At 42.6% G+C, this 24,919-nt stretch overlaps 1 protein-coding gene across 1 annotated transcript; it reads right to left on the bottom strand.

Annotated features, from left to right (window-relative positions):
• Positions 1-14,965: 14,965 nt before the first annotated feature.
• Positions 14,966-20,514, bottom strand: RCVRN (recoverin). The gene is made up of 3 exons (XM_069200417.1): positions 20,060-20,514; positions 16,027-16,138; positions 14,966-15,698 (listed from the first exon to the last, which is right to left on the bottom strand). Exons 1-3 carry the CDS (start codon positions 20,438-20,440, stop codon positions 15,583-15,585), a joined length of 609 nt encoding a protein of 202 aa, XP_069056518.1. The 5' UTR covers positions 20,441-20,514; the 3' UTR covers positions 14,966-15,582.
• Between the last annotated feature and the right edge of the window lie 4,405 nt (positions 20,515-24,919).

Genomic DNA, 24,919 nt, shown 5'->3' with positions numbered 1-24,919 from the left:
ATTCTTGCCCTAGAGACTTTAACTTTGATTTGTCCCTTTGCATGAAGTAGTAGTCTTAACTTGCCGCCGTGAGGCAATTGCCCTGTTCACCCCTGCCCCTTTGTCCCGTCCCATGCTGATCGAGAAACGGTACCTGTGAGACGAAGACTTCCTTGTATGCTGATCGTAATTGGTAAATATGAAGGAAATTGTAAAATTGCATTGTGTTCCTTTTAGGTAACCAACTGCTGATTTTGATAAGAGCCCTAGATAGGAGTTTTCTAAATTTATGTTGCTAAATTGTTTTCGCATGAAGTCCCACATGCCGATTCTAATTTGAGGTTAGATGAGGATTCCACATGTTGCACGATGCAATTTGAGACCTTGTTATGCTGACTAAATGTACGCAATTAGCCCATTACAGATTATCGTATTAGTGATTTGCATTGCCATTATCGAATGCCTTGTGATTCAAATGCTACATAGATTGCACTTGTTTCGACGATATGGACAGCTATTAATGTTCATTTATGTTTATCATTTGGTGTTGAGACACATCTATATCGTGCTAGCTTTGTTAATATAGGGAAATAAATTCACTAACTTTGCAATAAACTGGTGTGGTTATTCCTGGCTGAAAGGTCAGGGTTCGCCGAAATGTATTCTGGATTAATCATTAAGTGTTATGTTGATCAAGGTATTGCTTATGTACGTTATTGATTATTGATTTGATGCGATTGATCGATTAAGAGTACAGAGAGTTCCCACTTAGTCAAAAGATTCATCGGCCTAAAGAGCGTCCGAACACAGGTAAATTGTTACTACGGTTCGCTCTATCAGTAGATGGTAGCAGAGGATGGTTTCGTCTTTTGGGACCCTGTACTATTAAAATACATGGTGTTGAATTAACGGTTACGCATTTTGAGACCCCATTCGAGAAGTTGAATTAGATTTTTCTTGGATAAAACAGATTGACAGAATGATGATGGGCTAGGTCCACCGCGACTTTCCCGGGATCTCGGAGCTTGCGGATGGAGAGAACGGAGGTGTGGAAACAGCGTTGGCGGTACTAGTGATGGTATGAGTGAAGTTAGGGTTTTTGCGCTTGCACAGCTTATTGCCGCAGGGTGTGTGAAAAGGTTGCGAGGATTTTTTTCTTTTAAAGGATAGCGGAGGTGCGACTCCGAGTGTAGAAGTAGAGAAGTCGTCGAACTTCATAGAAACAGCGGAGGTGCGGCTCCGGGTGTGAGAGTAGGGAAGTCGTCGAACTTCATGTGCGTGTGGCGCTTTGTGCATAAAAAGGTCCACGTGGTTGTTGTTGTTGAGACGGGCCCTGCGAGGTCAAGAGACTCGGGAGTATGTTGATCCATGTTGTGGTCTGGGCGGTTTAGTAGGTTGATCGGGCGTGGTCAACGAGTCGGTACGTGTGTTAGGGAGTGAAAGAAACTTCGACTTCGGGCTTTGACAAGATTCTAAGTGCACTAGAACAGATCATTGACAAGTTGAGAGTAGGTCTGCAGGTCAGATTTGCTTGCGAACGTGGGGACTGAGAAAGACGGAATGGCGGCCGAGGCTAGTGAAAGGTCCCTAAGGTCCTGAAGCGATTGTGTTACCCTTCCTGTAGTAAACCGACAGATCTGTTTTAGTTTTGGTAGCTCGCAATATATGCAAGAAGTTGTTACGAAAAGAGGTGAGTGAAGGAAGACTAGCCGCGAGGCTTTGTCAGCCGCAGTGTGTGTGAGTGTGACGTCACTAGGAGCCGCGCTGGGATAGGTTGGTTGGAGAGAAGGGTCGCGCACGGATTGGACGCAGTCCGTGGGGCTCGTTTGGAAGGGGAAAGGCAAGCGAAGAGTATTCCGGGAATTAAAGTCACCTATTGATTACAAATTTTTTGAATAAAAGTGACCTATTGATTATAAACTTTGTGAATTAAAAGACGAGAAAATGAAATTCCTTAAAGCATTTAGGAGCGCGATGAAAGGGGAGTCTTACATCAAAGCGAGCGTAGGAGAGGAGACGCCGCCCGAGGGCACACCAGCTTACATTGTAATGGAGGAAAAAGGGGTTGCTCCGTGTCTTTGGCTAAAGCAATGGCACAAACTGACAGAGAAACATGGGAGCGTAGCGTTCCCGATACATGGGACATTCAATATAAGGATCCTAGAGAATTTGAGATTCACGATGTATGACATGAAGGTGCCTCCAAGGCCAGCCCAGTTTGAGGCTCTAGCAATCTGGGAATTAATGGCTAGGCAGCAACAAAAGAATAAATTTGAAACAAGGATGAGGAAGGTAGAAAAGACACTAGCGGATGCTAGGTGGGATAATGCGCAGAAGGTGTGGAGGTCAGATGTATTGCAGGGGATAAAATTGTTTCCCGCAATTACTAAGGAAGAAGAGGAGACAGGTAAGAAAGCTACCTGTAAGACGGACAGAAAGTGTTCCAAGGATAGAGAGGACGAGGAAAAATTGAGAAGAGAAGAGGAGTTAGAGGATGAGGAGTTAATAATGCAATTGCTGAACGACCGTCCACCACCTTATGCTGAGAATGGACAAGGTCCAAGTACCAGTTCTGCCCCTCCGGTACCGGTACAGAACAGTGAAACCCAGAGTTCAGGAGCACCATCAGGATCTAAGGACCCGAGTTTACTGTTTACCCCGCAGATACCGCAGGTTAGGAGAATATACCCAGATGTGCCCATGCTGAAACCAGCAGAAAATTATCAGCCGCAAATGCCAGGGTACTACAGCAGTGACAACGGTGCAGGAATGATTCTAGATCCAACCGTAAGGGGAGTACAGAATGGTCACAATCCAACAATGATACAGGCTGAATCAACTCAGTTTTTGATGCCTCAGAAGCAGATGCAGGGAGGAAACGTACATGCTCAAATGACGGGGAGTCAGATGGGCATGCCAGCAATGATGACCCATAGTATGGGAATGAACATGCCTCAGAACATGGGAAATGGACAGAACCCAGACGCGATATCCCTACCCATTACTGTAGGTCCACCGGTACCTTTGTATAGTCAGCCTAACTTAGGAATGAGCAGTCAGGGATCAATGATGCAGAATGGGACAGAGAGGAGGTGCATAGAAAACACTCCTGGGATAACTCCTCTAGCGGCTCAGCCAAATGGATCTGGGTCCTTGATGGAGTTTAGTCCCATATGTGCTCAGTCAACACTGGTGAGGTCGAGCCCCCCACTGGTAATACCTCTGACATCGAATACTGAAAAGTTGCCGCAACCATCAATGGCAGTCGATGTGAATGCCACGCTGATGGGGGTGAATGCGCAACAGCTGACACAGTGGTTCAACAGTCTAAATTCCACACAAAATTCAGCCAGTGGGAAAGGAGAAGACTATATGAATAGGGTCAGGTTGAACATGGAAGCACAAGAATTGGTGGAAGGGACCATGGGTGTGAACAGGTTAGAGTCCTACACGGAAGAAGAGCTGAGGTATCTATGTCCCAGGATTATGAAGGAAGTGAACAAGGTACATAAGAGTCTGCAAGAAGCAGCTGACAGAAACGGGGTTGATATAGACAAGATGAAACACTTAAGCAGGAGCTACAGGTTAGATTTTGGGACCACAGATTTTGAACACATGAGGTCAGCAGGCATGAAGACACACCTTAGAGAATTGCTGCGGAGTGCACAAGTGTGGAGGTACTTAGACAAATGGGAAAGCAGGTGGGTAAAGAGGAAGGAAAAGAGGAGGGACAGTGCTACAGAGCATAATGAGAAGAGACCACAAAGCAGCGAGACAGTAACCATGTTACCAATGAGGGAGACAGCAGGGGGAAAATTAATACATGTACCATGGCACAGAAGCGACATTCAGTCATTTACGGATGATTTTCCCAAACTGAGAGAGAAGCCGATTGAATGGTATCAACAGACTGATAGGTTTGTGAAGCTTGCAAAATGTCTCTGGGAAGACCTGAACACTCTCTTTGAGATCGTGGTTCCGGCAGATTTGTGGGAGGATTGCAAAAGAGCTGTAGGTTGGCCGACAAGTGAACCAGAGAGAGACAGGGAGACGGGTGCACCATCACCTATGGTGATGAGTTTGTACTATAAGGTGATTGAGCATTTGAAGACGAAGGTTGCCGCGAAAAATGTGGATTGGCAGAAGATTGATCGAACGGCCCAAGAGGCTAAAGAATCGATTCATAGTTACTATGAGAGGTTGTTGAAGGCGTTCAAGAATTACAGTGGCACGGAAACAATCGAGGCGAAGGATATGCTTCATTTTGTGTTCAGATTTGTGGAAGGGCTGAGACCAGAGATAAGTCAGATGATAAAGTCGCATTTGATTTGTTGGCAGTCGAAACCGATTGATGAGGTGTTGAATTATGCGAAATACTGTAGCGACGAAATTGAAGTGAAGCAGAAAAAGCTAAAAGAGAAGGTGATGATGATGCAACTTAAAGCAGCTCAGACAGGTCTGCAAGGTTTGCAAGGGATGCAAGGGTTCCAACAGCAGGTACCGCAACCGCAGCCGCAGTTGCAGGGAAACATGGCGTTTCAGCCACAAGCCAGAGGCAGAGGCAGAGGAGGTTTTGTGAATAATGGTCCGGATTTAAACACTGTCGTAACGGGTGTGCAGGCAATGAAGAAGGTGATGCCGTGTCACGTGTGTGGAATTGTAGGTCATTGGAAACGCGAGTGCCCGATGGTGGTGCAGGAAGGTGCAGGTGCAGGTGTAGGTGTTGGTCAGCAAAACAATGATGTTAATGCATTTCAGACAATGAGGGGACCGAAAATGAGAGGTCCAAACCCAAATTTTCAGACCATAAATCAATTGCAGGGATTACAACCTATGCAGCCGCAGCAGATGCAGATGCCTCGTATGCAGATGACGCAAATGCAGCCGATGCAACAGCAGTTACCCATGGTACCTAATCAGCAAATGCAAATACCTTTGGCACCAATGAGTCAGCAGCAAGTGATGGTTCTTCCACAGGTCTCGGGTCAGGTAATGAGTACAAATGGCACCGTACAACAGTTCCCATTACACAGTGAGAGTGGAATAAACAATGTATGGGAGAGTGAGAGCTCAGAAGAGGAAGGAGATTGTGTGCTTGCAGCATCCTTAGAAGTTGATCAAAAGGGTCCGTACGTAGAGGGAAGAGTAATGGGTCATCGTGTTTCATTCTTGGTGGACACAGGAGCCACACGTTCAACTGTTAAGAGTAGTGAAGTACCAAATTTGCCACTCTCAGGGAGGACGGTTCAAGTGGTGGGAGTAGCAAACAGACATCTGACAAACCCAATAACAGATCCGGTACCAGTCAGCATCGGTAACTATCAAGGGGTGCATCAGTTTGTGATATGCGATTCAAGCCCGATAGCACTGTTAGGGAGAGACCTGTTGTGCAAGCTGGGATGTTCGATCATGTGTTCGAACGAAGGAATAACAATCCAGACGAGCAGTGATGGGGAAGAAGAGGACAGCGTAGAGGGGGATGAAATGGAAACTGTCGATGAAGAGTATCCTCTGATTTGTCTTTTCCCGATGATAACTGAAGAAGATATTCCAGCTGAATTACGGGAAACAGTCGGAAAAGAGGTGTGGGACATGACAGGGAAAGAGGTGGGATTGATGAAAGGAGTGGAACCAGTGAAAGTGACCGTAAAGCCCAATGCAATCTTTCCCCAGACCCCACAATACCACATGCCACAAGATACCCTCATGAAAGTTGCCCAACTCATTGACGAATTTGTGAAACAGGGGGTACTGAAAGAAGTGTTAAGTAGTCCATGTAATTCACCGATAATGGGACTAATAAAGCCAAGTGGAAAGGTCCGACTTGTGCAAGACTTGAGGAAAATAAATGACATCATAGTCAAATGCTGCCCAGTAGTACCGAATCCAGCTGTGATAATGTTTCAAATCCCTTGCGATGCCGAATGGTTCTCTGTCATCGATTTGTCACAAGCATTCTTTTCTGTGCCTCTTCATGAGGACAGCCAATTTCTCTTTTGTTTCAAATTCCTAGACAGAGTGTACAGTTGGTGTCGAATTCCTCAAGGGTTTTCTGAGTCACCGTCGATATTCAATCAGATTCTAAAGAAAGACTTGGAAGAGTTGGAGTTGCCATTCGAGTCAACCCTAGTACAGTATATTGACGACTTACTGGTTGCATCAAAGACAGAAAGTGGCTGCACAGCCGATACCATTGCTCTGTTGAACCATTTGGGAAGGAATGGACACAAGGTGTCTCCTTCCAAATTACAGTTCTGTCAGAAGAAAGTGAAATACTTGGGTCACCAGATAGAGAAGGGATCACGGAGAATAATGAAGGAAAGAATAACAAGTGTACTTCAAATGAGTCCGCCCAAGACGAGAAAGGAAGTGAGGAAGTTCTTGGGAATGGTGGGCTACTGTCGCCAGTGGATTCCCAACTTCTCGACTCTAGCGAAGCCTTTACTAAAACTGACCCAGAAGGATGCTTTGGATCAAATTGAGCTGAAAGGAGATGAGATGGATGCTTTTGTTGAACTGAAAGAATGCATGTGCAGGGCTCCAGCTTTAGGTATGCCTGATTACACAAAGCCTTTCACATTGTTTTGCCATGAACGTGATGCATGTTCTTTGTCTGTCTTGACTCAAGCCCATGGTGGCGTAAACAGACCAGTAGCGTATTTTTCAGCTACTTTGGATCCGGTCGCAGCAGCACTCCCAGGGTGTTTGCGCGCCGTAGCAGCAGTTGTTATCAGCCTCACTCAGAGTGAAGGAATAGTGATGGGACACCCAGTAACAGTCATGGTCCCTCACTCAGTTGAGATACTTTTGACCCGCTCCCGAACGCAGCACATGACTGGAGCAAGACTCACAAGGTATGAAACGATAATTCTGGGCTCACCGAATGTGCAGCTGAAAAGGTGCACTACGTTGAATCCAGCAACCTTGCTTCCTGGAGAAAATGTCGAAATTGAGAACGCTGAAGACGTCGAGCATGACTGCCTTCAGGTGACTGAATTTTGCACAAAACCCCGACCGGACATTAGGGATACTAAACTTGATGAAAATGACCAAATTCTTTTTGTTGATGGTTCATGTCTAAGAGATGGGATGGGGATTTTGAAAGCAGGATACGCCGTATGCACTGTAACAGGGGTCTTGGAAGCGGGATGGCTTCAAGGAGTCTATTCTGCACAAGTAGCAGAACTTGTAGCCCTCACCAGAGCATGTCAACTGTCTGCATTGATGAAAGTCACCATTTACACTGATAGTCAATATGGGTTTGGGATTGTGCATGACTTTGGACAACTATGGTCACAGAGAGGTTTCCTGACTTCTTCAGGATCCCCAGTGAAAAACGGGGAAAGAATAAGAGAATTGTTACATGCCATTCAAGTGCCAGCTGAAGTTGCAGTGGTAAAGTGCAGTGCTCACACGAAAGGACAGGACTATGTTTCTCTGGGAAATGCATATGCAGATCAAGTCGCAAGATTTTGTGCCTTGAACTGTATATTACTGAGGGATGAATGGAACTCAATAAGTGAGCCAGAACTCGAACCAGCTGAAGCATTTGCCTTGAAGGTCATAGATACAATAGAGGAACTAAAAGCACTACAGAATAATGTCAGGGAGGATGAAAGAGATTCCTGGATTAAATCACAATGTATAAAGAGACAAGACGAGTTATGGGTTTCACAGGAGGGAAAATTTGTTTTGCCAAATAGTCTCTTATCACAGCTTGCGCGGTTCAATCATGGGCAAGCTCACCTAGGGAGAGATGCCATGATAAGATTGTTCAAAACTGATTGGTTTAACCCCAGATTTCGCCAAGCTGCAGAAGCAGTTTGCCATCGATTTGTCACTTGCCAGTAGATGAACCCAGGAAAGGGAACAGTTGTGAATGCGAGCCACATTGGTAGGGCAAGCGGTCTTTTTAGTCGTATGCAGATGGACTTCATTGAGATGCCTGTGCATGGAGGTTTGAAATATGTATTGGTGATTGTGTGCATTTTTAGTCACTGGATTGAGGCATACCCCACACGTAGAAATGACAGCCTTACAGTTGCCAAGCTATTATTGAGAGAGTTGATACCACGTTTCGGATTCCCGATCTCTTTAGAATCAGATAGGGGAAGTCACTTCAACAACGAGGTGATAAAGTTACTTTGCGAAGCACTGAACATTGAGCAGAAACTGCATTGTAGCTATCGCCCTGAAGCATCAGGACTGGTGGAGCAGATGAATGGTACACTGAAATCAAGAATGGCGAAAATATGTGCATCAACAAATTTGAAATGGCCTGACGCATTGCCCTTAGTGCTAATGTCAATGAGAAACACTCCTGATAGAAAAACTGGATTGTCTCCGCACGAAATTCTCATGGGCAGGGCTATGAGACTTCCTGCAGTTCCCGCAAATGCGCTTTTGAATATTACAGATGATATAGTGTTAGACTACTGCAAAGGACTGGCTGACGTGGTTCGCTCTTTCTCTCACCAGGTGGAAGCAACCACCTTGCCACCGATCCAAGGTCCAGGACACGCACTGAAAGCAGGTGACTGGGTCGTGGTGAAGAAGCACGTGAGGAAGTCGTGCCTGGAACCCCGTTGGAAAGGCCCTTTCCAAGTGATCCTGATGACAACTACCGCTGTGAAGTGTGCGGGGGTTCCCAACTGGATTCACGCCAGTCACACAAAGAAGGTGCTGTGTCCCACAGATGAGGAAGTTGAAGCGCTGAAATTGCCAGTGCCTGATAAAACAGTGCCGAGTGCTGAGACAGGACAAAAGCGAACTGAAAGCGAACAAGCAGAAGCAGGAGAGAAAGAGATATTGTTGGAGGGCGAAGAGTCCGACTCACTTGGGGAAGACCAAGGAGAAAGTTCAGACAGCGACGAAGAAGCTGCAGGTGACAAAGAGCCTGAAGCAGCTTAGGGTAGCAAAAAGCCTGAAGCAGCTGAAGGTGACAAAGAACCTGAAGCAGCTGAAAGTGATACAGAGCCTGACGAAAGTAACGGTGACGAAGGGCTCGAAAAAGGTGAAAAAGCAGGAGAGCCTGATCAGAGGAGGGCTTTCCCAGAAACAGACGATACAGAAAAAAGAAAAAGAGAACGTGATCGATTCCCCTGAAGGAGGGGACAAGGCAGAGCAGAACGAAAAAGTTCAAACCTCTACAGAAAAGGTCGCAGGTCCATCAAATGGACATGGTGCAAAGAGGAGATTAAGTATATCACCAGTAAAACAAAGGTCTGGAGAAGGTTTGAACCACGGAGAAAGGCCAAAAGTAAAAGAGAAAAGAAAGGAAGTGTCTGTTGTGGTACCAACCTCGAGTGAAGAAAAAGACTTGACAAAAGAGGAAAGTACCAGCGAGGCAGAATCGAAAAGAGAAGCAAAATTGAAAAGGAAAAGGATACCGAACAGAAGGTATTCCGGTCCAGAATGGGCATATGCAGTCAATGACGATTGGACTGACGAGTTTGTATCTCTAAGCATCGAGAACGAAGAAGAAGAAGAGATACCAATAGAAAAGAAAAGTTTTATGGACAGTGTTGATTAAAAGGGTGATAAATGACATTGCTTGCTACAATCTAACGTGAAATAAACAACCAGCTGAGACATTGCTAAACCCGATGAGACATTTGCTAAACCGACAAAGACTGAGTTATCGCCGAATTGAGACAAATGCTGCTAACCGATAAGTGACTGGCCTCTTGAAGAAGACGGTGTGAACATTGCGCTCGCTCAGCTTTGTAACTGAATTGCTAAATAAGTTTCATTTATAAGTGCTTCTAACTCTCTGATTCTATACAGATCATGACGCAAAACAATAGAAAGAAATATTGTAAATATGTGTGTATAGGCTTGGTAGTTACATGTGTACTAATAATAATGGCAATTGTGCTTGGAATGCATGGAAAGGGTGAGAATGAGACTATTGAGGCTTCTACTATTGCTCCTGTTACTGTCACTGAACTAACCGCATTGAAAAGGCTAGCACTGGATGAGAGACTCTTGCATGAAAGGAAAGAGCTTTCGTATAATGTTTTCTATCGCTTACTAACAGAATATGTTGAGACAATGGATGCGAAAGATTGTTATGTGTGTACCCAGATACCGACATCAGTGAAGGAAGGGGTGACATATCACCACATGCCTCTTACATACGGGATTACATGTAGTATAGTAATGTCTAGGTTTTATGGTCAAACTAACATACAGTATTTTTACTCAAATTACGATGTTACCTTTGCTTATGTTCCTATAATAGCACAGCTTAGCCAGACTGATAAAGATTGGGATGCTAAAATTATGAGGGAATTTTTCGAGCCAATGCTACCTTTTGAAACGGCTCACGCTCATAGGGAAAACCTTACCTGCTCACTCTCTGCAGTAGAAATAAGCTTTTTAGATCGCACAGATGATAGAAGGGCTCAAATGAAGGCGAAATTAGAAAAGGAGTTACATAAGAGGACTTCAGTAGATAATTATGATTTTGCTGCAATAAAAACACAAGGGAAAATTGCTTTAGATGCTTGGCATGTAGGGAAATTTTGTATATATCGAGGTGAATCTTATTATGACAACATTTTTGTAGGAGCGAGTGAGTGTAAACACACGTTTATCTTTAAGGCCAAATGGACATTCATGATGGACGGACTTGACCCTGTCATTCCAGGGGTATATTACATTTGTGGGTATAATGCCTATTATCGTCTTCCAAAGGGATGGTGGGGAAGATGTTATTTGGGTATAGTGTTCCCAAAGGTTTATCAACTGGATGACCTATCGATGATTCAAAAGACATCTGGATCCCATTGTATCCAGAAAAGAGAGACCGCAGCTGCTGTGGTAGGTGATATATTTGGAGCCATGATTCCTGCATTGGGAGTTGTGCTGAATTCCATCAAAATAAGAAAGTTGTCTACTATAGTGGATAACATGTTGACAAAGTTTTCAGGTGCTATAATCCTGATAGATGCTGAACTTGCAGCGGAAAGAGCTATGACTCTTCAAAATAGGCTTGCTTTAGACATTCTTTTAGCAAAGGATGGAGGTGTTTGCAAAATGCTTGGTGCAAGACACTGTTGTACCTATATACCTGACAATAGTGTGAAAATTAAAACTATGCTTGCTAATCTAACAAAAGAAAGTGCAGATTTGAAGGAACTGAAAGAACCAGGAGTGTGGGAGAAGGTTGGAAAAGGACTTGCTTCAGTGGGACATTGGATTGGGGGAATTTGGAATGGAATATTGTTAAAAATAATAGAGGGAATTTTAATAGTGATAATTTGTGTATTTGGAATTTGGGGAATAAAAAGGGGAATAATAATGATTATGGAAAGAATTAAAAGAAGAAAGGAGGAGAAAATTATGAAAAGAATGGCAGAAGAATACAAAGCACAAACTAGGGGAACTAAAAGGAAAAGGGAACTGACAGAATTTTAATGGAATAAAATTTGTGGGCTAAATTTGTGTGATGACAAGTAGTCATCAGAGGAGGGATTGATGAAGCAGAAAATGAAGGTTTTGATTTATTAACGCATAAACGTAGTGTGAAATAATCATGTGTGACATTAACCGAACTAATAAAGATTGTACGGGGACAAAATGTGCCCTCAGAGTAGTTTGCCAACATTTATAAGCGTGCTTTATATAACGTGGTGTATTAGAATTGCACTAATCCGACATAATCATAAATGTGTGCTACGATTTGCTTGTTTGAAATGCGTTAGCTTAGCATTACTTTAGAGGAGGCTTTGGCCTAGTGGCCTGGTCTCACGGTTTAGATACTCGTATTTTTCCAATGTGCTATTAAACGTGTATTTCTGCTTGAAGCTGTACTTTTCCACAGAAACTGTTCACATGCTTATCTTAAAATTTCGTGCCAGCATGGCATATTTTCTCCTTACTTCAAGGTCGACTTGCAGGTGCGGACAATGGAGGCTCTGAAAGTGAGCTAATTGGTAGACAATGTTGCGATTTGCGTACCCATCTCCAAGGATAATGTATGCTTAAGTAAAAGCTTGAGAACTGTCGTTTTTGATTGGACAATTTGAAGCTAACCTATGAACCCTCCAATGGAGACCCTACTGGATTCGAACTGTTGTCTATAAAACCCAGGTGCACGAGAAGAAATTAGGCCATTACCCGGACACTACGCCATTTTGACTTCGTAGCTATTATGGCCCACTTTGCTGCGACGCCATTTTGAGAGACTTTGATGCTTTCTCTAGTCGAGAGAAAGAGACTTTAATGATTCTTGCCCTAGAGACTTTAACTTTGATTTGTCCCTTTGCATGAAGTAGTAGTCTTAACTTGCCGCCGTGAGGCAATTGCCCCGTTCACCCCTGCCCCTTTGTCCCGTCCCATGCTGATCGAGAAACGGTACCTGTGAGACGAAGACTTCCTTGTATGCTGATCGTAATTGGTAAATATGAAGGAAATTGTAAAATTGCATTGTGTTCCTTTTAGGTAACCAACTGCTGATTTTGATAAGAGCCCTAGATAGGAGTTTTCTAAATTTATGTTGCTAAATTGTTTTCGCATGAAGTCCCACATGCCGATTCTAATTTGAGGTTAGATGAGGATTCCACATGTTGCACGATGCAATTTGAGACCTTGTTATGCTGACTAAATGTACGCAATTAGCCCATTACAGATTATCGTATTAGTGATTTGCATTGCCATTATCGAATGCCTTGTGATTCAAATGCTACATAGATTGCACTTGTTTCGACGATATGGACAGCTATTAATGTTCATTTATGTTTATCATTTGGTGTTGAGACACATCTATATCTCAAGCTATCTGCTAGCTTTGTTAATATAGGGAAATAAATTCACTAACTTTGCAATAAACTGGTGTGGTTATTCCTGGCTGAAAGGTCAGGGTTCGCCGAAATGTATTCTGGATTAATCATTAAGTGTTATGTTGATCAAGGTATTGCTTATGTACGTTATTGATTATTGATTTGATGCGATTGATCGATTAAGAGTACAGAGAGTTCCCACTTAGTCAAAAGATTCATCGGCCTAAAGAGCGTCCGAACACAGGTAAATTGTTACTACGGTTCTCTCTATCACCCTCACACAATGGACTGACAAACCCTCTACTGGGACCCTGGCAGACAGGGTTGTACTGAAAGGGGACCTTGTGCACTTCAAAACCACATGTAGTGCATTTTACTAGGAACTTACAAGTAAATTAAATGTGCCAATTGGGTAAGAGCCAATGTTACCATGTTTTAAGGGAGAGAGCATGTGCACTTTAGCACTGGTTACCAGTGGCAAAGTGCGCAGAGTCCTAAAACCAGCAAAAACAGTGTTAAAGAGTCCCAAAGCCAAACACAAATGAGGTCAGAAAAAGAAAAGGAGAAAGGGAAAAAGTTTGGGGGTGACCCTGCAGAGAGGCTATTTCCAACAGACACCTAATAACCAAAAGGTCACCACCCATAAAGGTTTGGTGACCATCCATTCAGAGTTGAAAACAAAGAAACATTTTTAAATGGAAATCCCATTATTGGCAAGTGAAAAATACTTTTTGGGCCCGCAGTGTACCTTTTCAACTGTTTTTGTCAAACTGCATCAAATTTGGCAGCCTCCTAGATATCCTCCAGTATATTTCTGTCTCCAAACATGGTGCAGATTGGTCGAGAAAGCAAACATTGCTAAGGGTGGGTGCAAAAAGCAAATGGCCTCTGGATTTAGGTGCCAACCTTCAGTACAGAGACTTGTGGAGCCTCAGAACATAACAATGACTGTAGTTGTTTAACAGCAATTCTCAACCAGCGTCTAAAAAGGGTGGGCCAGATCACATTGTCCTCTCTGCATTTAACACATAAATGGTTGTTCAATGGTATTCAGCTATGATGAGCCTTGAAAGTTTGGGAATACCCACAAAAAGTATGTTGTTCATGGCCATTCACAAACTCCCCTTATTCCGCTTGCCACTCTGGAACAGGTCAGATTTTTGCTCCAGCCTTGGACTCGCATAAATCTCTTTACATGTTGGGAATAGGAATGGATCATCCCCTGTGTTGCTGGGGTGTAGGGGAAGGAATTTCTCTGTGTAGACATATATATCCTTGCAGTATGTTTTCCCTACGGATCCTTTAATATTTACCTGCAAGTGTGCACAGTGGATCCTATTCCCTATATGCATATTTCTCTGCTACGGAGAACTCTAGATAACGGGAATGGGCTCTTGATAGGAATGCATCATGACCGTCCTAGGATCCACATGGAAACCTACCCCCAGTGCAACTTTGTCGGGATTCCTGTGAATTTTGGGAAAGTTCAGAAAATTGTAAATCTGCAGTTACAAGTAGGTGTAAATCTTTGAGCACGGATTCACAAGTGTTAGCATGAATCGAGAAAAAACAAAAAAAGTAAATGTGTCACCAACAAGACCCCAAAAAGATGTCAAACCAAAGGAGGACTTGCAATGTAAGTTCAGGGGGGTGATATTCACGCTACATTTTTAGGATAACACTAACTATGTAAATGAGCTCATTTACATTTTGTGCAGATGCATTTATCTCAAGTGGTTAGCCTAAAAATCTGGCCTGGACCCAATCGTCTTGGACATCAGTGGAACAACTTTGTCAGCATACAAAATCCAAATGGCAGTAAAATAAGTGATTGCCATCTCAAGAAGATCTAACATCTATGCCTTCAGGTAGCACAACATGCATGTCTTTCAACCTCAAGAAGCAAGCAAGACATCAAATGCATGTAAGGAGGTGGTATAAACACGTTCATTTTGCTGACCCGTGTATTACTCACCTTCTTTCCCTTATTTCCCTTAAACGCTCTTGCGAAGAGTAGTCAGGGGTGTAATACAATTACTCAACGCATGTTCTCATGCTTGACTTTGGTGCTCTAGAGTATGCACATAAGTTGCGGCAGCATCACTACTCGGCACAATACGGAGCTGACATACTGGAGGCGTTTAATCACGCTGACGGACCATGATTTCCATATCCAGAAATAAAATGCAATGAAACGTATGTCACAACGTCAAATACATTTAACATTTATTTTAATACATTTATTTTGACACGTTTATTTCACAGAACAGACAAACAGAAAACAAACACGATTAAAGTTAATGACCTTCAGGGTTTAAATCGGCATTACGTGTAATCTTCGGATTAATGCTAGTAGCCTAATTACTGCACATAGGACATAAGAAGACATTTGAATACACCTTTCAAAAAGGAAATTAAGAACAATACCCTTAGCAAATCAGTTCAGTTGAAATCACAAGAGAGCCCGTCTCCAAAGATTTCCTCGGGCTCACTTTAGGAGATTTACGCCCGTCTTATTTTCTGTACTGGCACAAATAGAAAGGTGCACAAGAATCATGCAGGTCCTTGTGTGCAAAATGGTGTCAATTAGTTTGCACAGAGACATCTCGAAGGTTCTCTAGGGCCTCGAGATTTGCTCTAACGTGAATATTGGTGAAAGGGGCATAAGACATATGGTGTAAATGTTAGATTTCACGGGCACATTTTCTGCAGAGGAAATCTTTGTGAATCGGATCGAGACAGTACAAACATTGCTAAAGCCCATATGATGTAAACAGAGATGCGGAGAACAGTCTTAGAACTCAAAGCCACTGGAGCGTTAGTGTTTCTTCTCTTTTAGTCGCTCCTTCACTTTCTGTGGTTCGTACTGAATAAGACGCAGGATCTCTTTGTTCTTCATGATACCTTGAATAAATTCACCTTCAGATATTTTATCTAAAGTGGAAACACAACAGTTGTTGAAAGCAAACCACAACAGCCCCCCAAGCTGATTTCACGTTGACACAAAATTCCACTCATTCCATTTCTGCAGAACTGTTGCATTAGTGGACTCTAGTTAAGCAGAATGCACGCATGTATGTGTGCACGCACGTATACATGTGTGTAAACAGCTACCAATAATACTAATATGATTAGGAATTTTTAGCACAAACCTGTCGAAACATGTGTTTTAATAGTTGATTTAATCAGGTTATGCTACATCTATTCACCATACAAAAGGTGTATCATTCCAACGGGAATATATAATTAATTATTTTCCTACCGTTGTCCTTTTTCTCAAAATACACCCATATCTTTTCAGTCCTTTTTTCAGGTGTGTTTTCATCTTCCGGAAGTTGCTTCTGATCCTCGAAGCTAATCATTTTGAAAATAGCCTAATTAAAAAAAGGTTAGAAAAATAAAGTTATTGACAAAATGCAAGTTTATACATTTTCACTTGCAAGTAAAATATTTACAAGTAGACCAAATCATTTCAACACCAGAACAAATACCCTTATGATGTTAAAATATTTCTAATTGGAGTTTTAAGCTGAAATATTAATTTCTCGAACATGTAATTGATCAATGCTCAAACCTTTTGCAATATTTTGGTGTTAAGTTTAAATAGTATGGTAAAGTGATTGCTGCTAGAAATACAAAATGCATCTCTTTCATTTTCCATGTTAAATAGATTCTGCAGGCACAGTATAGTTACACGAGAACCAGAATCTTCATATGACATCTCTTCTAGAATGTTCTGAACCATGAGTCTGAGTTCCATCAACATACTTCCTACGAAAATGGGTGCTACCGTGTAAAAAACAAAAACATCACAGTCATTTGATAACAAGACAGACAAGGGCAATGCATTGCAAATCAAATAACATTGGAGGCTACAAATAGGTATAGTTAATCAGCAAAACAAGACCCACATTATTGTAGGAACCGATTTTCAAAGCCAACTACACATTCGTCTCTGAATAGTGCACTGCAGAAAACCTTTTCAGGGAGTCATGGCTTTCATGGAATGAAAAAGCCTTGTAAATATATATATCTTGCAATGAGTAGAGGCCATCTCATTTCAGATCAAGGCTAGAGAAAGTCTACGAAACAAGCACCATACTTGCTAGTTGGCATCAGGAAAACCAGAACAGGAGGACTCTCCTTCTCCTAACTTGCAGCCACCGCCTGGAACGCCCTACCCATCCACATCAGCCAAACCACCTCCCTCCTCAGCTTCACAAAGGAACTGAATACATGGCTTTTTAAACCACCTCACTGGTTTATGAAACACGCCTTCCCTCCAGCGCCTGGAGACCATAACAGGTGAGTAGCTGCACTTTACAAGCACTGACTGATTGACTGAGTCAGCGATAATGACATCACAATGTCCTCCCTTAGAAACAGCTCGTTCTTTCACTTGAAATATTTGCTTGCTGGAATGATCGGACTTCTATAATCTTTCATAATATGATCATCAAGTGCACCACTACCACCTACCAAGCTGTATATGTATTAGCATGCAACTTAACTTTATTCATTATTAAAAATACATTGAAAAAACAATGTGTAAAGAAATTGCATTGTGCAATGTGTGAGGCAGTAAACAGTGTTTTTCAAATGTCAAGTTCCCTCTTCTGTGGTAATACATGATATTTGACCTTTGCACAGTACCAATACATGTGGGTTTATTAGTGCAGTTGATCTAAAATTAATGTTATTGAGCCACATTTATTTTCACTGCCATGGTATAAATATCGTAAATATGGCCTTTGGTATTTTGAGCAACTGTGCTATTGAATGCACAAATTCCACAATCATTTCTATTAATACCACATTATAGCGGGAGTGACAGGAGAAAAACACAGTTTCCTGCTTATCACTTTGCTTAGTACTACGATTTTACCCACAAAATAACATTGCTAAAAGTGATTTTACTCCACGGAATGAATGTAACCCATTGCATCATGGTTTCAGTTAAATGCATCTGAAAAACGTCATGGCCAAGCCCATATATGCAGATGTGTATAATATAATATGCTAAGTATTGCACCGCTTTTGAGTCATGGCCCCTCTTGTCACTCACCAATAATAATAAAAAAGCATATTCACATCTGCATATACACTATGAATATATAATTGCACATGTATATATACAAATATATTATATAACTATATGTATTTATATATGATATTCAAATTATATATGTATACATATAAACACAGATATTGAATATTTAAACAAACATGTCACATAAAATCTATTACATTCAAAACTAATTTTACTTTGCAGTAGCAAGTATCTTTATTACAACACATATTCAATCCAAAGCAGCAAAACATGCATTTGTATGTATTCACAAATACCAAACACACGAGGAGGAAAACATAAATGCAGATGCTCTCACCCTCCCTCATACACACAGATTATAGACAGACCCAGATGCATGCACATATATGTACGTACACACACACACACACACACACACACACATATACACATATGTATGTTTGTCCATGAGACATCGTAATGCTTTACTTACAAGAGCTACATTGCATTGAAATTTGAAACATCCTCTCAAAACAGTGTTGAAAGCTACAGACATTGAAATATAAATACATCCGTTTTTCTTTTCCTCGACAGAGCACGTGGCCTGTGAGTCTCTCCCAGCTGTGTAGATATGGCATTACACGTTTCTTGTGATATATAATGTTGACATAGTATGCATCTTTCAAACTCCGGACCCGATTCAGAAAGAACACTCATGAATGTAAGCCCATACAGCTATGAATAGGTGCAGACGTACACGTTTTGGGAGTTTATAGACATCCCCAGCAATACCCCTGGTTAGCTGCATCTCCCTGCGTTATTATTTCTCAAATGTGGAGTTGTACTCACTGGGGAAAGACAGACAACAGTGGACATGTGTATTTTTGTTTTTTTATATTTTTCTTCCTTGCAGAGCTATTTTACTTTGTGGAGAAATGCATTAGTTTGCATAACTACGAAGTTAGGGTGTCGCATTACACTTCATACTCTAAAAGGTGATTTATTTTAGGCCCTGCTGGACAAATATCGGACCATTTTCGTGATGGAAAGGTTCAGAAATTAGTGTGTGGGCTTCGACATGCTCCCAAGGCAAACAATGACTCAATATACCATTTCCTGCCACCTAAGTGGGGCTTGCTATTCTGTGAATCAGTGCTTAATTTGTAAACAAAAAGGTGCCGGCGCTCAAAGCCCTCATCTTAAACACGGGGCTGCTACAATTAAATGTGCCAACACGGAAAACTGAGCCAGCGTAATCGTGAAGCCATCTAGGGCCTCTTTTTAGTTCATTTACAGGCACTTAATGCCCCTTCAGCTCATTCTTGCAGCTTTCTGCTTTCTCCCATTGTGACGTTTTTTTTCTCTTCCTCCCTCTTTCCATATGCGTTTTGCTCACTGTAAATACTTGAGACAGAAAAATAAGTGCTGGCCCTCAAAAATAAGTGCCGATGAACCACATCGGAAACAACAAGCACAAATTAAGCACTGCTATGAACACACTCCTTATTGCCATACAATATTTATGCGGTAGTAAAAGCATAAATACCTGTTTGGTAAATGTTTGTGGTTACCATTAAGAAACGAATATAGCCATGATCAGCTGTAAAACGTTCATACATTTATGGTTGAAATGGTTTTGCAAATCGGCCCTACTCTCTTTTCTATGCTGTCATGTTACAAGAGCGCTTAGCAGTGAAAAGGGCGCTTTATGATAATGTTGAGAAATCAGAAAGTTTGAAAACTGTGCTCAGCCCGTGGGACAGTGAGGCTTTATGTAACTCATACTTCATTTACAACATAGGCGAAAACAGGAAGCTCTTCCCTTGCATCTCTTCCCGTCTCAAGGATGATAACTCCAAACCAAGTGACCATTTTATTCACATGGTGTTTGTTATGCATACATCAGATAATTCTAGCTGAAAAATAACTATCTGTTGTGAATAAATAAATGTACACTTTGTAAACAGGCGTCATCGTGCAGTAGAACACAGAAAGCTATTTAGTTTCACTATTAAATGTGTACAATTTGGAAATAGTACACAAAATGTTACCCCTTATTTCTGCATTCTTCAAATTGTCTCCTTGCATTCTTTAAACTGTCTCTGTCAATAGGTGTAGCCTGCAATAACCCTAATCTAAATTGCTGTTTATTGTGCATATGATGAATATATAGTTGTTGAACATTTGAATGTTACTGGTGACAAACCTCCATTCTGAACATCTCAGATAGACTTACATAATTGACAGATAGCGTTACAGTACATACCGTGACTATTTCCAAGACTTCTACTTTGCTGATATGCCCATTGCCATCTACGTCATAGAGTGAAAAGGCCCACTCCAGCTTCTGGTTAGTTTTTCCGGAGGACGTCATATGAAGTGCGATGATATATTCTTTAAAGTCCAAAGTGCCATCGTTGTTGGCATCAAAGCTTCGAAAGACGTGCTGTGCATATGCCTTTGGATCGGCTTCTGGAAAGAACTTTGCATAGATACTCTCAAATTGTTGCTTTGTGATCCGTCCAGTAGGGCACTCCTTCAAAAAAGTCTGATACCAGGTGCATAGTTCATCCTGAGAATACTTGGTATTCAGCTGGAGTTCTTCTAAAATTTCCTTCGAGAGTGCCCCACTCTTGCTGTTTCCCATTGTTTAAAGACCGTCACTACTGACCAAGGTGCGCCCTTGTTTCACAAATGCCACGCTCTTCTCTCGACTCCAGAAGGTATTGACCTGGAGGCAGGGCATTTAAATCCAGATAAAGCTTGTTAAGGATTATGAAGACTTAAACGTCATCCAGAAGTCGTTGGTCCACTTTGTATTATTGCTTGTTAAAGGCGCGTTAATTAGGTTGTAATGTTCATTGGCATATCTTCACTGCACCATCATTCAACCATGTTAAAATGGGCATAATAAGGAACATTTTAAATCAATCAAACTCATTTAAATATGAAGAAATAATCGATATACCAGAAAGGGCACATATGTATGTACGTTTACAATAAAATGTTAGACTTTTACATTATTTCATACAATATAAATGCTATCACAAAATAAAATAATAATAATAGTATTGCATAAAATATCTAAATATTAACATACTTTCTAAAGAATTTATAATGTAAGTTCCAGTACGCTGTAGGTCAAAAGACTGCAAAGCACTTCCTAATATTTCTAACACTTCATCATATTGCATTTTGAATTCAAACAAAAAAGGTAATTTGTTTCAAAGGATCATGAAAGTTAAATTACTCATATATTGTTCTGTCATTTAGTAAGATTGTCAGTTGTTCAGGTTGATGGAGCTTTTTCTCAAACTCTAAGACAATTTAGCAGCAATACCCTAGTGCAGTGCCTCACATGACTGTATTGTGCGTGTTAGGAGTCTTGTCACGTTTTAAGCTTGGGGTGTCATCTTTTGGTAGGTGTGGCAAAGTCTTGTACAGCTGTGCTAGCTAAAACATAGATTAAGTTTTGATTTTATCAAACACTGGTGCCACCAAATTCTCGGTAACACATCGGATTATGTCACATTTAAGAAAGATGATTGAAATGCTTCGGAATACTGCGTTTAACAAAGCATTGGTTGTATTTATGGCAAAGTACATCCTGTGCACATTACTACAATCATTTTATGAAAATGGAGAACAATGCAAGTTACAAAACAGAATAAAGGTTTTGAGACTACACAAAGGCTCCTTGAGCTCCAAATGGGGAAAACAAGTGTTCGGTTATGTGTTCGGTTATGTGTTCAGGTCAAAGAGACTGCTTTGGGATAAGGCTGCTGCACCAGGAATGTTTATTTAGATTGTTTCAGATTTGTATGAGAAATATTATAACAGTCCTGGTAATAGAGATTTGCAGCTCACCAGATAAATATTGTGGGGTGCAGGGATGGGAAATTTGAGCCTAGAAAAAGTATCTCATCTTGATTTTGTAGCTATCACTGGTCGCCAAAGGAGACAGTAACAATAGAGGTAATAGTTGTGATTGAAACTTTATCCCTTGGACAGAGAGTGCTTAGCTGTGGCAGTATATTGTTTGAAGCTAATGAACAGGGATGTAATCACCACTCTTTCTTTAGGAGAGGTGCAAAGCTATTTTGATGCTGTGCTCACCTCATATTTTTGCTCATAATAGTTTTTTGTACACAAAAACTGATTAGTGCAGCTGTTTATGAGATGTTGGGCCACAGAATGCTGCAATATATTTCATATTTGTCCATGAAAACATATTAAATATTAATCTTATTTTGGTGAGAAATTCTGGTGTATTATATGGTGTGTTTGTGAGACCTCACCGAATAATACACTCAGAGGCCTGTCATGGGTCTAGTCAGGCTTGCTTGTCAAACCTTAGCCCAACCCTTGGTAGCTGTGGCTTGGAGCAGTCAGGTCTAATCAAAGGAGTAAGTGTAAACCATTTAAACAGCACCAGAAAAATTAAATAGGAAAGAACACAACTCTCAAGAAATCTGACACCAATTTATGAAAATAGACTGTATTTTTACAAGTTTATGGACACCAAAATGAACAAGATCCACCAGAGGGGTCCAGTGATATAAAGACTAGAAGAAGCAGTAAATAACAACTTTTCACACAACCGTGAAAAAGCATTTGCAAATTCAATGAATTTGACCCTTAGAAACGTTTTCATGAAAAGTTACATCAACGTTGAATGCAGTCACTTTGGGTTACATTGGGTGACCAACTCTGGCAGGGAGCAGGCCAGGGAACTAATAAAGTCCCAAGCAACAGTTACCTTGCAAAGACAGCAGTCTCCAGTCCAGTTGCATTGTTAATGGCAACTTGCTATTGACTTCTATGGAGTGGCTTCTATGGAGGGATGGAATGGATATAGGATGCTGAAGATGCTGTGCGGTCAAGAGGAGTCTTCCTGAGGCTACTTCTCGGCCCACAATCACAGTGGGGCAACTTTGGCCACAGAGGTCGAAGTCGCTCAAAGTCCTGGTGGATCAAGCAAACATCTAGTTGCCACTGGATTACTGGTCTCTGGTCATAATGAAACCAGCAGTTCCCCTCTTCCATCAATAACTCCAATGACTCTCCTGGGTCCAGCAGACTTGGATGTAACTTTTGAGCACAGGGACTAGGCCTCACAGGCTGCCTTTCAGCAAGCAGCAACAATCTGGTGATCTGAGTTATCAACTGCCAAGCCTCAGCTTTTGTGGCCCTGGTGTTGCAACAGGAAAGCGGCCAACCAACTCTTAGAGTCTCTTCTTCTGCCTGGGGCTCATAAATCAGTTTCCCATGAGCAGGGCACTGATAGCACTGTCCTCCCATTGCTAGCCCAAGGACCAGGAGGTGCAGGCCAAATTCGGTGCAGCCTCTCTTTGTCAGGGCCAAGGTCTGCAGGGCCATCCATCTTCATTCCCCTTCTCCAGTACAGAGGAGCTAGGAGAGCTGGGGCCTACTGGTACCTTCTGTGCACGGAAAGGGCCTTCCAGGGATATCACAGTCGCAAGCTGATCGGCTACCTGGATACCTCCCGCCTGGTGACAACTTAGGCCCTGATTACAACCCTGGTGGTTGGTGATAAAGCAGTGGTAATACCGCCAACAGGCCGGCGGTAAAAAAAATGGAATTATGACCACAGTGGAAAACGCCCACACAGACAGCTACTTTAACACACCGACCACCATGGCGGTAGCAACAAGCACTGCAGCGGTAACCGCCAACAGCCAGGTGGAAGACAAAAGTACCACCCACACTATTACAACACCACCTTTTCTGGGTTGGTACCCACAACATCAAAAGCACGGTGGAAACAGTACACAGAAGGCCAAGGACTCACCTCTGGAGACTCAAAGAAGAACCACAACACCATGGAGCCCGAGTTGCACATCTTCCCCATGCTTGTATACCTCTTCATGCATTATGAACTGCAACGCCAGCGAAGACGACCACAGTGAGTACTGCCGCCTAGCACATAAGGGAGGGGGGAGGAAAAAGAGAGTGACATACACACGCAACATGCAACACCCACAACATGATACACACAAACAGATGCAATAACATCACATATCTACCCAGTACCGCTCAGGAATAAGGCAAGGACAAAACAAATTGATTAAAGTGAGTGTAATAAGATAAAATAGTTGAAATTTGTGCTACAAAATCAAAACAGTATGTACATATGTACAAATGGAGGGACCCTGCCCAGTCCTCAATGTCCGTGGGCCACAGTACCACATCACATAGGTCAAGGCCCCACTTGACTCCTGCAACAACACAGAGAGAACGCTGCAGGGGCATCAGGTCAAAAATACACAGGCACCTCAGGGGGACGGCAAAGGGGGGGCACCTCAGCCAGAAGATGGTTAACACCACTGGTCCTGGAGGGGGCTACATGCCCTGTGCGATGGCCTGGGGAGTGCAAGGCCACAGTCTCTCAAGTGGGTGGTTTGCCCACTGCTTAGTCCTGGGGAGTGCAAAGCCACAGTCTCTCAAGTGGGTGGTTTGCCCCCTGCTTGGTCCTGGGGAGTGCAAAGCCACAGTCTCTCAAGTGAGTGGTTTGCCCACTGCTTGGTCCTGGGGAGTGCAAAGCCACAGGCTCTCAAGTGGGTGGTTTTCCCACTGCTGATTCCTGGGGACTGCAAAGCCACAGTCTCTCAAGTGGGTGGTTTGCTCACTGCTTGGTCCTGGGGAGTGCAAGGCCACAGTCTCTCAATTGGGTGGTTTTCCCACTGCTTGGTCCTGGGGAGTGCAAGGCCACAGTCTCTCAAGTGGGTGGTTTGCCCACTTGTTCTGGAGGGGGCCTTGTGCACAGTCTGCTTCATCCTGGCAAGGAAGGGGTGAGTGGATGGCTTCTCCACTGGTTCTGGGGGGGTTCCTTGTGCCCAGTGTGCTTCATCCTGGCAAGGAGGGGGTGAGTGGATGACTTCTTCCACTGGTTCTGGAGGGGGCTTTTTGCCCAGTGTGCTTCATCCTGGCAAGGAAGGGGTGAGTGGATGGCTTCTCCGCTGGTTCTGAAGGGGGCCTTGTGCCCTGTGATGCAGCACTTGGGGAGTGCAAGGTCACAGTCTCTCACCTGGGTGTCACACCTACTGGATTTGCAGGGTCCAGGACACACTACAGCCCATGGAGGCAGGACTACACACAGCCCGCC

The sequence above is a fragment of the Pleurodeles waltl genome, chromosome 7 (assembly GCF_031143425.1).
Source record: "Pleurodeles waltl isolate 20211129_DDA chromosome 7, aPleWal1.hap1.20221129, whole genome shotgun sequence".
Taxonomy (NCBI): domain Eukaryota; kingdom Metazoa; phylum Chordata; class Amphibia; order Caudata; family Salamandridae; genus Pleurodeles; species Pleurodeles waltl.
Note: the sequence above shows the minus strand (reverse complement) of the source record. Positions and strands in the feature narration are given on the sequence as shown.

Coding starts and splice junctions, on each gene's coding strand:
- RCVRN (XM_069200417.1), bottom strand. CDS start 20,440: ATGGGAAACAGCAAGAGTGGGGCACTCTCGAAGGAAATTTTAGAAGAA. Junction 16,139..20,059: donor AAGTCTTGGAAATAGTCACG/GTATGTACTGTA, acceptor TTTTTTAATTAG/GCTATTTTCAAAATGATTAG. Junction 15,699..16,026: donor TTTTGAGAAAAAGGACAACG/GTAGGAAAATAA, acceptor TTTCCACTTTAG/ATAAAATATCTGAAGGTGAA.